General features: G+C 37.8%; 1 protein-coding gene across 2 annotated transcripts in view; it reads left to right on the forward strand.

Annotated features, from left to right (window-relative positions):
• LOC121387868 (dnaJ homolog subfamily B member 11-like) overlaps positions 1–4,770 on the forward strand; it is a 36,608-nt gene extending 31,838 nt beyond the window's left edge. For both annotated transcript variants that reach the window (XM_041519096.1, XM_041519097.1), the window contains exons 8-10: positions 2,532–2,643; positions 3,351–3,510; positions 4,230–4,770. In XM_041519096.1, the coding sequence (XP_041375030.1) occupies positions 2,532–2,643; positions 3,351–3,510; positions 4,230–4,294 (337 nt within the window). In that variant the 3' untranslated portion in view covers positions 4,295–4,770. The remainder of the gene's footprint in view (positions 1–2,531; positions 2,644–3,350; positions 3,511–4,229) is intronic.
• The last annotated feature ends 10,334 nt before the right edge of the window (positions 4,771–15,104 follow it).

The following is a 15,104-nucleotide window of genomic DNA, read 5'->3' on the forward strand; positions in this document are numbered from 1 at the left end:
CTTTTTTTAAGTAACCCATCAATTCCCCACGCCAACAATTTCATAATTTGCGCTATGTTGTTGCTGTTGATTTCAGCATCGTGTTAAATGCTTGTTGTGATTTCTGCTTGTAAAATACCTAGGCTAAGAATGCTGACTTCACAGTATATTCCATTTAATTTTTTTTTTTTTTTTAAACGTTAATAAAATTAAAATTTACGGTCTTTTTATAATCCAGCTAACTTATTAAATGTCACCTCACATTCTTACAAATATATATCTAACATTATCTAACAAATATGATTATTGTAAACTAATTCAGTGTACGTTTAACTGCAATTTGTATAAATACTGCATGTCATTTCCCGCGATCGCGATCTGCATGCGTGCTCTCGACCAGAGGTACGAAATTAACAAAGACAAAGAAATAACGAAACATTCATTGATGCAAACAACTATGTTTTTCTTCAAATTTACATCAAGATTTACTTCTGTGTAATCATATTGTTTAATGTCTGCAACGATGTCTCTTGATACGTGGGTGTCAGCTGACTCTGAAGCTTCTTAACGTTCGCAAACTATTTGATTGGTGTCCGTTGTGTCCATTTGGTTGAACGTGAAGCGCACAAACCAGTGTAGCGAACGTTTTGTTTTCGCTCGGTCTGGCTGAACTCGGCCCTTGGGATAGCCTACATGTCTTTCGGCCCTGAACTGGCATGTGTATTCAAATTGACACGCATTGTCGGTTTGTTTTTATTACTTTGGTTCAAAGACTTTACAATGTTAAAATAACAAGTTATAGATCTTCCAGACACTGAATCACCGTCACATTGCTGTCATACATGTTGAATGCATGCCGTTAAAATTAATAACCGTGATTATTAAAATAAGCAAACATCATTAGGCCTTCGCTGTATTCTGGATGACACTGTTTCCCGTTATCGGTCGCGAGATCGCTATTACACTAATTGAATATTTGATATTATTATTATGTTTGAGGTGTCGGATAGATTATGTAACCGTTTGTTCTCATCAGAAGCTAGAAAATGGCTTAGCCAAAAATTTAGCCACTTGCAAATTTTATTAGCCATTTTTTGCAAAAATTATTTTTAATTAGCCAATGGCTAATTTGGCTACAAACAGCACGAGACCTGAATGTTTTCAGTGTGTGTGTGTGTTTTGGGAAGGGAGTGTTAGGATAGAAATGACTGATTGCCAACTTAACTGTACTTTGAAAAAGTGCTTCACCGACAAACCTGTCAACCTTTAGTCAAGAGAAAGCAGGAGTGTGTTGAAAAAGCAGGAGATTTTTTTAAATTCACACAATTTAACCCAAAATCGCAAGATTAAAAAAAAAAAGTATTAAAATAAGTTATATGAATTACTATATAATGTCATATAACCTTAGATCTTGGCATTAAAAAAAAAGAACAAAAAGTATTTTTTCTATCATAATGATTATGTGTGCTTGATATACTGGTACACAAGTTGTTTGCGAGAGGTAGTCAACTGCCACACTCGTACCTGTGAAAATTGATTTTCTAAAGCACTTCAAATCAAGGCGTAGCGGCAGTTGATTTAAGGTGCTTCCACACTGTCAAAGTACTTACTTTACGGACCAAGGCGTGTCGGGCCGCTACGCTTATCGGCCCTGGGGAACCCCTTGCCTATTTTTATCTCACTTCCACGCTGTCAAAGCACTTACTTTACGGACCAAGGCGTGTCGGGCCGCTACGCTTATCGGCCCTGGGGAAACCCCTGCCTATTTTTATCTCACTTCCACGCTGTCAAAGCACTTACTTTACAGACCAAGGCGTGTCGGGCCGCAACGCTTATCGGCCCTGGGGAAACCCCTGCCTATTTTTATCTCACTTCCACGCTGTCAAAGCACTTACTTTACGGACCAAGGCGTGTCGGGCCGTTATGATTATCGGCCCTGGGGAAACCCCTGCCTATTTTTATCTCACTTCCATGCTGTCAAAGCACTTACTTTACGGACCAAGGCGTGTCGGGTCGCTACGCTTATCGTCCCTGGGGAAACCCCTGCCTATTTTTATCTCACTTCCAGGCTGTCAAAGCACTTACTTTACGGACCAAGGCGTGTCGGGTCGCTACGCTTATCGTCCCTGGGGAAACACCTGCCTATTTTTATCTCACTTCCACGCTGTCAAAGCACTTACTTTACGGATCAAGGCATGTCGGGCCGCTACGCGTAACGGCCTATTTTTATCTCACTTCTCCTCTTTCTTCTGGGAAGTCACTTCTACTTTTTCTATTTCTAGATTAGGCCCTGAATACAATGGATATGCTACCTATTATATTTTATATATGGATATGCTACCTATTATATTTTATATGGATGTGCTACCTATTATATTTATTATATGGATATGCTACCTATTGTATTTTATATATACATGGGGGTTTTTTAGGTTTTTATTACTAAATGATTTTCCCTATATTTTATTTCAATTTTGCATGTTTGTGAGTTTGTTGTAGCAAGGCAAAAACAGCTGTTTTAATTTTATCTGGGGTTTTTTTGTTTGTTATAGACATCCACGTTTTGAGCGCCGTGGGGATGATCTGTACACCAATGTGACGATACCACTGCAAGACGCTTTGACGGGTTTCGAAATGGATATAAAACATCTAGATCAACACAAGGTAAATGTTTCTTATTGTCACTTAATGCCCAATTTCATTAAAAAAAATTGTAATCAAGTGACAGCTCTACCTAGGTTTCCAATTTCCAATGTACAGCCATCTATGTTAACTGTTCTATCTAGGAGCCAGATGTGCCTACTTGTATTTTTATAGAGATAGTATGAAATGTTTCAGTCACCAACTGAAAAAAATTGTCACATATGCGACCAAATCAGTCGAAATGTAGAGGGCTGATAATAATAATAATAATAAAATTTAAAAAATATATGTATTACTGCTGTTATTAAAGTAAAAAAGAAAAAAAAATGTTTTATTTTTTATTGTACTTTATTGTTTTTTTATGGAACTTTTTTTTTTTCCCCCCCAATTGTACTATATTAATCAGGAAGTTTATATCACAATTTTTAAAATTTATTTTTCAAAAAAGGAATATAACATCAAACTTGTCTAATAGTAGAGCAGTAACTTAATTCCACAGTGTTTGTACAGTCGAAATAATTTACAAAAACATCCATTGAGGATAAACAGTTCACAAAGAATTAGGAAAAATGTAGCAGGTTTTCTCTGATGACGACATGTCAGAATTATGAAATGGTTATCATCCAATAGCCAATAATTACTAAATCAATGTGCTCTAGTAGTGTTAAACAAAACTAAATTTTGTATGATGTAATTTTCTATAAATGTTTTTTTGTTTTTTCCAATAGGTGCATATTGTAAGAGATAAGATAACCTGGCCAGGAGCACGAATGCGCAAAAGTAACGAAGGAATGCCTAACTACGAAAACAACAATGTCAGGGGCTCCCTCTATATAACCTTCGATATAGACTTTCCAAAGGGAACTCTTACAGAAGAAGATAAAGAAGGTATTTTATTAACGCAAAAGTTGTTATTATTAATGTGGGGATAGAAGAGGTTAATGCGGAAGTCTCCAAGTTATTATTAATGTGGGGAGGGAAGGGGTTAATGTGGAAGTCTTTGAGTTGTTATTAATATGGGAAGGGAAGGGGTTAACGTGGAAGTCTCTGAGTTGTTATTAATGTGGGGAGGGAAGGGGTTAATGTGGAAGTCTTTGAGTTGTTATTATTAATATGGGGAAGGAAGGGGTTAACGTGGAGGTTTTTGAGTTGTTATTATTAATGTGGAGAGGGAAGGGGTTAATGTGGAATTCTGAGTTATTATTAATATGGGGAGGGAAGGAGTTAACGTGGAGGTCTCTGAGTTGTTATTATTAATGTGGAGAGGGAAGGGGTTAACACGGAATTCTGAGTTTTTATTATTAATGGGGGGGGGGGGGGGGGGGGGGGTCTACTTCAGTCGGGAGAGTGCTCACTTGATGTACTGGTCCCACCAGATGGGTTTCATCTTCATCCTTCTTTCTGTCTGTCTGTCTGTGTCCCACATATAGTTTTTCTGGTGGGTTTTTCCCACAATGCCTCAAGATATTGAGTTAAAATATTAATATATAATTATAATAGAGTTATGGCCCTTGCACTTAGAAGATACACAAATGTGTTGGAGTCAGTAGTGGACATGTATTGCTTTAGCAGTACTCTCAAAATGTTTGTTAATTTTATTTTTATAGGTTTGAAACAAATACTGAAGATGGAATCAAAAAGAACGGTTTATAATGGCCTCCAGGGGTTTTGATGATCACTGTGTGTTAGCGTATTGGGGAACAATGCTGTCATCATTTTCTGGTTTCTGAATGTCGGGCAATAATCATTCCGGGATGTGTGTTTTTCACTTCATGTGTGTTGCGATTTGATTTTTTTTTTTTTTTGGTGAAACTTATGAACAACTATCTGTGTCAATAATGGACATTTTGGCCCTTAGTCCTGAAATTATAACATGGAACTTCATGGAATACCAAGAGAAAAAATAAAATAAACATTAATTAAAATTAAGTAGAAATAAAAAACAAACAAATGTTGCACTGACTTTCCCTGACCATATTGAATTAACATGGTCTAGCCCAATATAAAGACTTATCTCAGGAATGCTAAAGTTTTGTTTGTTTAACGACACCACTAGAGCACATTGATTTATTATTCATCGACTATTGGATGTCAAACTATTGGCAGTTTTGACATATAGTTTTATAAAGGAAATCCGCTACATTTTTTTTTCATTAGTAGCAAGGGATCTTTTATATGCACCATAAAAGAAATAACAGACAGTACTTATAATTAAATTTGAATCATACTTGTAAATAATAACACTAAAACTTCATACTTTATTTTGAATTTTTTTTGTTGGTTAAAACAATAACGCTCAGTAAGACAAATGACCAATATAAAATGACGTCATCAGATATTTTTACGTTCCTCGAGAAGTGAACAAACTTGTTATGTGGTAATGAATGTAACGGAAATTTAATTATTATAGAGTGAAATGAGAGTGATGTTGCAATGGGGAAATATCCTCTAAAAATAGACTGGATCTCGTCTCCGTAACCGTTACTTCTCAGAGGTACATGTGTTTTTAGAATGATAAAAAATGCATTTCGTGATATTATGAACACCAGGATGATGAGAGACACTTTATATCCACGGTAATGGGTAATCTAAACAATGATTAAAAACGGCTCTTATAGTGAAAAGTATGTCACAGTGTTTAAAAACTAAGTTTGTCACATTCAAGTATTCTCTGGGGTTTTTTTTAAACTCTTGAATCCTGATTTCCCAGCCAGTGCACCACGACTTGTGTATCAAAGGCTGTGGTATGTGCTATCCTGTCTGTGGAATGGTGCATATAAAAGATTCCTTGCTACTAATGGAAAAATGTAGCGGGTTTCTTCTCTATGACTGTTAAAATTACCATATGTTTGACTTCAGTAACCAATGATTACTAAATCAGTGTGCTCTAGTGGTGTCGTTAAACAAAACAAATTTTAAATTTAGCCTTTACTGACTGACTTTCTAAGACGTGTGATTGGGCCACCCAAAATATTTGATGATTTGAGGACTGGCCCTTACACCCCACCCCCACCCCACCCCACACGACACCCACCCCCCAAGTCCACTACTGATCTGTATACAAATGTATTTTAACATATATATGAAGGCCACCTACTCACAGTTTGTTCTGCATGCAATTGTATCAGACCTTTGTATATATATATATATATATATATATAGACCACCTGTCCATAATGAACACTAAATCATTTTGATGGCCATTATTGACTGGTTTGACTGGATCCATTTTGTGTGAGTTGTGAAGAGGTTTTAAATGTTCAAGTTTTACTCTGTATGGTGTCATCCGTCATTAAACATAACATACTGTGGGTGTAGCACTGTTTTCATTTGTATATACACATTCATATCAAATGTTTGTTTACTGTAATGAAATTTGCCATTTTAGTAGTCTCTTTTTTTGTCTTTTGTCTTATAATAAAAATAGGTCTTGTGGTCTCTCTCCCTCACCCTCCTCCCTCCCGCCACCACTTCAGACTGCCCCTTCCATTACAGTGCTCGAAATGAAGAATTTGTTACCTACAGCAATTTTGAAATGTTTTTGCCACAGGCAAAACGCTCGCTGAGGGCAATTTTGAGCTTACCTACGGCAGTTTTAAATCGGCAACTTTTGCAACAAATATAAAAACCAAAAATAGTCTCTTCAACCAACAGCAATAATGTTTAATCCGCGACAAAACCTGCCGTCGGTAAAACCCCTGATGAACGGCAATTCATATTGTAACTACGGCAATTGTCGTCAGTGCCGTCGTTAAGTTCGAGCTCTGCACTAGATATTGTTTCCTCCTCTCCCCCACCATCCCCACCCCCTCCAGCTGTCATACCAGTAGGTATGTAAAGATTTTGAAAAGTAAGTTTGATTATTTACAGTTAGAAACCGAAATTACAGTGAAACTTCTCTAAACTGGACACCCCTGGGACCAAGTAAAAAAAATCTGGTTTTAAGGGGTATCTGGTTTAGAGAGGTTATGTTCTTTACTGATATTTAACAAGTGACTGTGAAACACGTTCAGTTTGAGGAAATTCCTGTTTACTGAGGGACCCGTTTTAAATGTTTTGACTATGTATATGTTATGTTATTAAAGTTACGTTTTGACCAATCTGGTTAAAATTAGCTCTACTGGGTCTAGCCAGTAGATCCAACAGCATTGCGTGGACTCCCATGTCCAGGTGACATTTCATCTATAAATAACAATTTAAATATCGACCAATTACACTTCGCCTTTTATAGTGTTATTCGGGAGCATACAAATTCTAAAAATATCGGGCGATACTGTTTTTGCAATAGGCGAACTTGTTGGTGTATTTCAAGATTGAAAAAACAGGGAGAAAAGTGCAGTAATAAACTGGATTGTATACTAGTATAGACAGATTTTATGCCTATACCATCAGGGGTTTGTTTTCGTCTTGAAACGAATTTTATATAAAATTTTATATTGCAATTAGTTTCCGGCATACTTAGTAATTCACCCAAATTATTTCGTATACCCTCGGCATAATCCCCAATGTTTTCAAATTATTTTCAAATTACTGGCATGATTTTGCAAGTAAGGTTTTGATTGGTCGAATGAAAGGTCAACTGGACATGAGCTCCAACGGGCTGCTGTTAGATCCACGTGTAATAGTGGAGCTAATTTTAATTAGATTACGTTTTTACGTGCTTTTTAATCATGTTAATCATTGTTTGTTACGGCAAAGGACTGTTCTTAGTGTTGGACTGATCATTGAATACTTGGGGATGAAGTTTCAAAACCTGTTTCAGCCTTACAACACACGTGTAGCTACATTTATTTCCAATGCAGAGATTTAGCCAGGATGTTTTTGCCATGGTGCCATGTCAGATGGAATTGGGGAAATTAGCACAAGTAAATTATACATATATGGTACTGGGGATATTTTTTCAGGCTGCAGAATGATGCAGTACATCACTTTCACATGACATAGTTCAAGATATTCATGAAAATATAACCAGTATAACACACGTGTGTCATAATGATTTTATGGGCACAACAAATGACGTAATTCTAAATGCGGCTTCCTCAGTTTTAGATCTATGTAAACGCTCACCAAAATGGCATCATTTCGGGAAATGACGTCGTTGAAGCGCACACTCGATGCGCGGTTAATCTGGGATCGATCCCCGTCGGTGGGCCCATTTGGCTATTTATCGTTCCAGCCAGTGCTCCACAACTGGTGTAACAAAGGCTGTGGGGTGGTGCATATAAAATATACCTTGCTGCTAATCGAAAAGAGTAGCTCATGAAGTGGCTATAACGGGTTTCCACTCTCAATATCTGTGTGGTCCTTGACCATATCTCTGACGCGATATAACCATAAAATAAAATGTGTTGAGTGCGTCGTTAAATAAAAAAAATTCCTTCCTTCTTTCTTTCTAGTTACGTTTAAACGGTTTTGACATGGTTCTAGCTTGTTATTCATAAAGATAATATTTTGGATAATAAAGAAATTATTGCTCTCGCTCGGGTAATACAATAATCCTGACCGCTGTTCGTAAAATCTTTATGACACACTAGCTCGTATAATAAGCTCTATATGATTCCCAATACAGTGTTTCTGCCAGATAGGTAGGTAGGTAACTAGCTGTACGTGCCCGTATACCACTAGGCAGCGCCAGATTTAGACCTGGGGTGGGGGGGGGGGGGCACTTCAGGTTCGGGGGCCCCTCAGCATAGAAATTAAATTACATGACAAATAAATAAAAATAAAAAAAAATTATTAAAAAACATTTTTTTATTTTATAAAGGTAGTCTTTAGTCTGGGAGGCCCCTCTGTCAGGGGGGGCCCGGGGCAGTTGCCACCTTTGCCCCCTTATACATCCGGCACTGCCACTAGGGTTTTCGAACACGCCCATCCCGAGTTTGACTTCCGAAAGATCGGGAGCCTTACTCGGGACAGGAATTACTTACTTACAGAATTGTTAGAAGTTTTGATAAAGTCCAAAAATTAAAGAGGGGGAGGGGAAATTTAACTTTTTTAATGCGCCTATAAATATTAATTTATAATAAATTACTATAATATAAATGTTTAATAACATGCGCCAATTTTGATGCCAGAAAGAAATTTTTGGGTATGGCGCTATTAAATTTGGTCAAAACTTAAAACAAAATAACAAAAAAAAGCTAAATAATTTGGGTATGGTGGCATAACCATTTTGACTTCTGGCAGAAGCCCTGCAAAAAAATAATATGTATATTTATTGGGAATTTTTATAATAGAATTTTGTATTATTATTTTTTTGTGTCTGACAATTTTTTTGGGGGGAAAGGGCCTATGTTCGGACCCACAGAATGCCTGGATCAATCTTTGTAATGTTTAAACACCTGTGTTCGTAAATTTGGCCGTTGTTGTTTTAGCTATTTTGTTTATATATATATATATATTGATGACCTGTTGTATATTTATTAGTGTTACATGTTGCGATATTTGACTTAATCATTACATGATTCGAGATATTGTTGTTGGTTCGCTGTTTTTGTAACATGTTTCTTGACTACCAAGGTTTTTTAATGACTAAAACTACTTAATCTATACCTGTGACGTCATATTATTGTTCTGCTGCATCCAACTAAAGGCCACCGCAGACATTTGCAACATTGTCGCATGCAATTGAAATTGCATGATTGCAAGCAACTTTTTTCTCGTTGCACTGATCCGCACACACATGCGACAACCAGCAATTTTTGTCTAGCAGTGATGACGTGACAGTCAAAATGGACGGTGGTGATTGAGACATGTTCTACATCATATATTTTTTATGACATAGAAAAGTGAATTTACGTAAACTGTAACTGAAGTCGTCCTGCATAGAATATAACCATAATTTATGTATAAAGACTATATAGGGCCTAAACATCCTGGTATTACCCAGCGCAGATTTCATCTCGGCAAGACACATCTCCCTTTTAGCCATGTTGCTATATTCAGGAGATGCTGTCTCAAAAAGACATGGTATTGTCTACCACATCACCACTAATTCATCCTCTTTTTCTGAAGACCACATACTGCTGGAGGCTGCCATTTTGAGTCATGTGATCACTATCTATCCGTTCATTGGCAGTTTAAATTATTGCGTCAACGTTTTGTTGCATTGAAGGCGCACACGTTTGCGACAGCGTGCAATTAGATGCAATTACATGCAATAAAATCAAACATGTTTGATCGGAGCAATTTTAGTTGCATGCAACAAAAATTGCATCGCAGGTCAGCGCACACGATGCAACGACGTATGATTTTTGTTGCACGCAACAAAAATTGCACCTTGTTGCAAAGGTCTGCGGTGGTGTCGTGGTTAAATCATCGAACATGACTGGTAGGTACTGAGTTCGCACCCCAGTACCGGCTCTCCCACTAACAACTAACCCTCAGTTTTTGACAGATAGCTGAGGAGTGTGCCTAGGACAGCGTGTTTGAACCTGAATTGGATATAAGCATGGAAATAAGTATCAATGAATGAATTGTCCTGCTGCTAATGGAAAAATGTAGTGGGTTTCCTCTGAAAACTTCATTTTAGATTCACCAAATATTTGACATTGGTTATAGCCGATGTTTAATTACTCTGTTAAAATCTGTTTTGTTTAACGACACCACTAGAGCACATTGATTTTACTAATCATTGGTTATTGGATGTCAAACATTTGGTCATTTTTACATATAGTCCTAGAGAGGAATCCCACTACATTTGTTCTATTTGTAGCAAGGGATCTTTTATATGCACCATCCCACACACAGGATAGCACATACCATGTCCTTTGAACAACAACAAGACACCCCGATCAGTTGAATGGATCCTCCGAGGAGGTTTGATCCTGCGAACCAAGCATCTCAGGCGAGCGCTAAACCGACTAAGCTAAATCTCACCCTCCGGCTGTTGGATGTCAAACATTTGGTAATTTTTACATATAGTCCTAGAGAGGAAACACGTTACATTTTTCTATGGTCAGCAAGGGATCTTTTATATGCACCATCAGACAAACACCATAACACATACCACGGCCTTTGATATACCAGACGTGCTGCACTGATTTATTAATTATCGGCTATTGGAGGTCAAACATTTGGTAATTTTGACATAATTATAGTCTTAGAATGGAAACCTGCTACATTAGTAGAGGGATTTTTTATATGCATCATCCCACAGACAGGATGGCACATACCACAGCCTTTGATATCATATACCAGTCGTGGTGCACTGGCTAGAGCGAGAAATAGCCTGATGGGCCAACCGATGGGGATCGATTCCAGACTGACCGCGCATCAAGCGAGCGCTTTACCACAGGACAACGTCCCGCCCAATTACTCTGTGCCCTATTGGTTTTGGTAAACAAAATGAACTTTTAACTTTTATTGGGATGTAATATCTAATTTGGGCTTCTTTAAATGTTAGGATGAGCAGAAACACCTATTGATGAATCACTAGATAGACATTCGTAAAATCAACCACCCAAATACCCAAACAAGTCTCCTTTATGCAGAGATACGGCCCTAATAATGTATTATGGTTTTGTCGTTCTGGGGCGTAATTCACAAATGTCTCCCAGGCTCTGCTAGACAACAAAGCATCCTCTTTGGAAGCCTTTTAGCACTGCACTGTGAGATCGCAAAGTTGCGAGAGTTCAGTGAATTAGATCCCTGATATAGACGGCGATATTCCAAACAAAAGCATGCATCTTGTATATAATCTTAGCCCTGGATAGGGCTCAGTTAATTTTAAAAAACCAAAAAAAAAACCGTTAAAAGGAAGGAAGCATTTGTTTAACAACACATCTTAACTACGGTTATGTGGCATTGGACATATGGTTAAGGACCACACAGATAATGAAAGTTAAAGTTTGTCTCGTTTAACAACACCACTATAGCACATTGATTAATTAATCATCGGCTATTTGGTAATTCTGACATTTTTCCTAATGCAACTTGGAATCTTTTATATGCACTTTCTCATAGACAGCAAAGCACATACCACGGCCTTTGTCCAGCACTGCTTGGAACGATAAAAAAAAACCTCAATCAATCGAGTGGATCCACCAAGGTGGTTCGATCCTCAAGCGAGTACTCAACGGACTGAGCTAAATCCTGCCCCAGATAAAGAGAGGAAAGCCGCTATCATTGAGTTATTCATTCCGATTAGTAGAGAGGAAAGCCGCTATCATTGAGTTATTCTTTCCGATTAGTAGAGAGGAAAGTCGCTATCATTGAGTTATTCTTTCCGATTAGTAGAGAGGAAAGTCGCTATCATTGAGTTATTCTTTCCGATTAGTAGAGAGGAAAGCCGCTATCATTGAGTTATTCTTTCCGATTAGTAGAGAGGAAAGTCGCTATCATTGAGTTATTCTTTCCGATTAGTAGAGAGGAAAGCCGCTATCATTGAGTTATTCATTCCGATTAGTAGAGAGGAAAGCCGCTATCATTGAGTTATTCTTTCCGATTAGTAGAGAGGAAAGTCGCTATCATTGAGTTATTCTCCGATTAGTAGAGAGGAAAGTCGCTATCATTGAGTTATTCTTTCCGATTAGTAGAGAGGAAAGTCGCTATCATTGAGTTATTCTTTCCGATTAGTAGAGAGGAAAGCCGCTATCATTGAGTTATTCTCCGATTAGTAGAGAGGAAAGCCGCTATCATTGAGTTATTCATTCCGATTAGTAGAGAGGAAAGCCGCTATCATTGAGTTATTCTCCGATTAGTAGAGAGGAAAGTCGCTATCATTGAGTTATTCTCCGATTAGTAGAGAGGAAAGCCGCTATCATTGAGTTATTCATTCCGATTAGTAGAGAGGAAAGCCGCTATCATTGAGTTATTCTTTCCGATTAGTAGAGAGGAAAGTCGCTATCATTGAGTTATTCTTTCCGATTAGTAGAGAGGAAAGTCGCTATCATTGAGTTATTCTTTCCGATTAGTAGAGAGGAAAGTCGCTATCATTGAGTTATTCTTTCCGATTAGTAGAGAGGAAAGCCGCTATCATTGAGTTATTCTCCGATTAGTAGAGAGGAAAGCCGCTATCATTGAGTTATTCATTCCGATTAGTAGAGAGGAAAGCCGCTATCATTGAGTTATTCTCCGATTAGTAGAGAGGAAAGTCGCTATCATTGAGTTATTCTCCGATTAGTAGAGAGGAAAGTCGCTATCATTGAGTTATTCTTTCCGATTAGTAGAGAGGAAAGTCGCTATCATTGAGTTATTCTTTCCGATTAGTAGAGAGGAAAGCCGCTATCATTGAGTTATTCTCCGATTAGTAGAGAGGAAAGCCGCTATCATTGAGTTATTCATTCCGATTAGTAGAGAGGAAAGCCGCTATCATTGAGTTATTCATTCCGATTAGTAGAGAGGAAAGCCGCTATCATTGAGTTATTCTCCGATTAGTAGAGAGGAAAGTCGCTATCATTGAGTTATTCATTCCGATTAGTAGAGAGGAAAGCCGCTATCATTGAGTTATTCATTCCGATTAGTAGAGAGGAAAGTCGCTATCATTGAGTTATTCTTTCCGATTAGTAGAGAGGAAAGCCGCTATCATTGAGTTATTCTCCGATTAGTAGAGAGGAAAGCCGCTATCATTGAGTTATTCATTCCGATTAGTAGAGAGGAAAGCCGCTATCATTGAGTTATTCTCTGATTAGTAGAGAGGAAAGTCGCTATCATTGAGTTATTCATTCCGATTAGTAGAGAGGAAAGCCGCTATCATTGAGTTATTCTCCGATTAGTAGAGAGGAAAGCCGCTATCATTGAGTTATTCATTCCGATTAGTAGAGAGGAAAGCCGCTATCATTGAGTTATTCTCTGATTAGTAGAGAGGAAAGTCGCTATCATTGAGTTATTCATTCCGATTAGTAGAGAGGAAAGCCGCTATCATTGAGTTATTCTCTGATTAGTAGAGAGGAAAGTCGCTATCATTGAGTTATTCATTCCGATTAGTAGAGAGGAAAGCCGCTATCATTGAGTTATTCTTTCCGATTAGTAGAGAGGAAAGTCGCTATCATTGAGTTATTCTCCGATTAGTAGAGAGGAAAGCCGCTATCATTGAGTTATTCTTTCCGATTAGTAGAGAGGAAAGCCGCTATCATTGAGTTATTCTCCGATTAGTAGAGAGGAAAGCCGCTATCATTGAGTTATTCATTCCGATTAGTAGAGAGGAAAGTCGCTATCATTGAGTTATTCATTCCGATTAGTAGAGAGGAAAGTCGCTATCATTGAGTTATTCTTTCCGATTAGTAGAGAGGAAAGCCGCTATCATTGAGTTATTCTCCGATTAGTAGAGAGGAAAGCCGCTATCATTGAGTTATTCATTCCGATTAGTAGAGAGGAAAGCCGCTATCATTGAGTTATTCATTCCGATTAGTAGAGAGGAAAGCCGCTATCATTGAGTTATTCTCCGATTAGTAGAGAGGAAAGTCGCTATCATTGAGTTATTCATTCCGATTAGTAGAGAGGAAAGCCGCTATCATTGAGTTATTCATTCCGATTAGTAGAGAGGAAAGTCGCTATCATTGAGTTATTCTTTCCGATTAGTAGAGAGGAAAGCCGCTATCATTGAGTTATTCTCCGATTAGTAGAGAGGAAAGCCGCTATCATTGAGTTATTCATTCCGATTAGTAGAGAGGAAAGCCGCTATCATTGAGTTATTCATTCCGATTAGTAGAGAGGAAAGCCGCTATCATTGAGTTATTCTTCCGATTAGTAGAGAGGAAAGTCGCTATCATTGAGTTATTCATTCCGATTAGTAGAGAGGAAAGCCGCTATCATTGAGTTATTCATTCCGATTAGTAGAGAGGAAAGCCGCTATCATTGAGTTATTCTCTGATTAGTAGAGAGGAAAGTCGCTATCATTGAGTTATTCATTCCGATTAGTAGAGAGGAAAGCCGCTATCATTGAGTTATTCTTGATTAGTAGAGAGGAAAGTCGCTATCATTGAGTTATTCATTCCGATTAGTAGAGAGGAAAGCCGCTATCATTGAGTTATTCTTTCCGATTAGTAGAGAGGAAAGTCGCTATCATTGAGTTATTCTCCGATTAGTAGAGAGGAAAGCCGCTATCATTGAGTTATTCTTTCCGATTAGTAGAGAGGAAAGCCGCTATCATTGAGTTATTCTCCGATTAGTAGAGAGGAAAGCCGCTATCATTGAGTTATTCATTCCGATTAGTAGAGAGGAAAGTCGCTATCATTGAGTTATTCATTCCGATTAGTAGAGAGGAAAGTCGCTATCATTGAGTTATTCATTCCGATTAGTAGAGAGGAAAGTCGCTATCATTGAGTTATTCTTTCCGATTAGTAGCAAAGAATATTTGAAGAGTTCAGGCGCAAAATGCAATATAAACCTTTTTTTTCTTCTTTTTTTCAGTTAAATCCGTTACAGTATGTCAGTTAGGGCTAATCGTAGGCCCGCTGATTTGCCGCAAAACGCGATTGATCCTTATGAAATTGTATTAGGTACGGTAAATCCCGTTTTTTTATTTTATCAAAACGCGATAT

This window comes from Gigantopelta aegis, chromosome 13 (genome assembly GCF_016097555.1).
Source record: "Gigantopelta aegis isolate Gae_Host chromosome 13, Gae_host_genome, whole genome shotgun sequence".
NCBI lineage: Eukaryota > Metazoa > Mollusca > Gastropoda > Neomphalida > Peltospiridae > Gigantopelta > Gigantopelta aegis.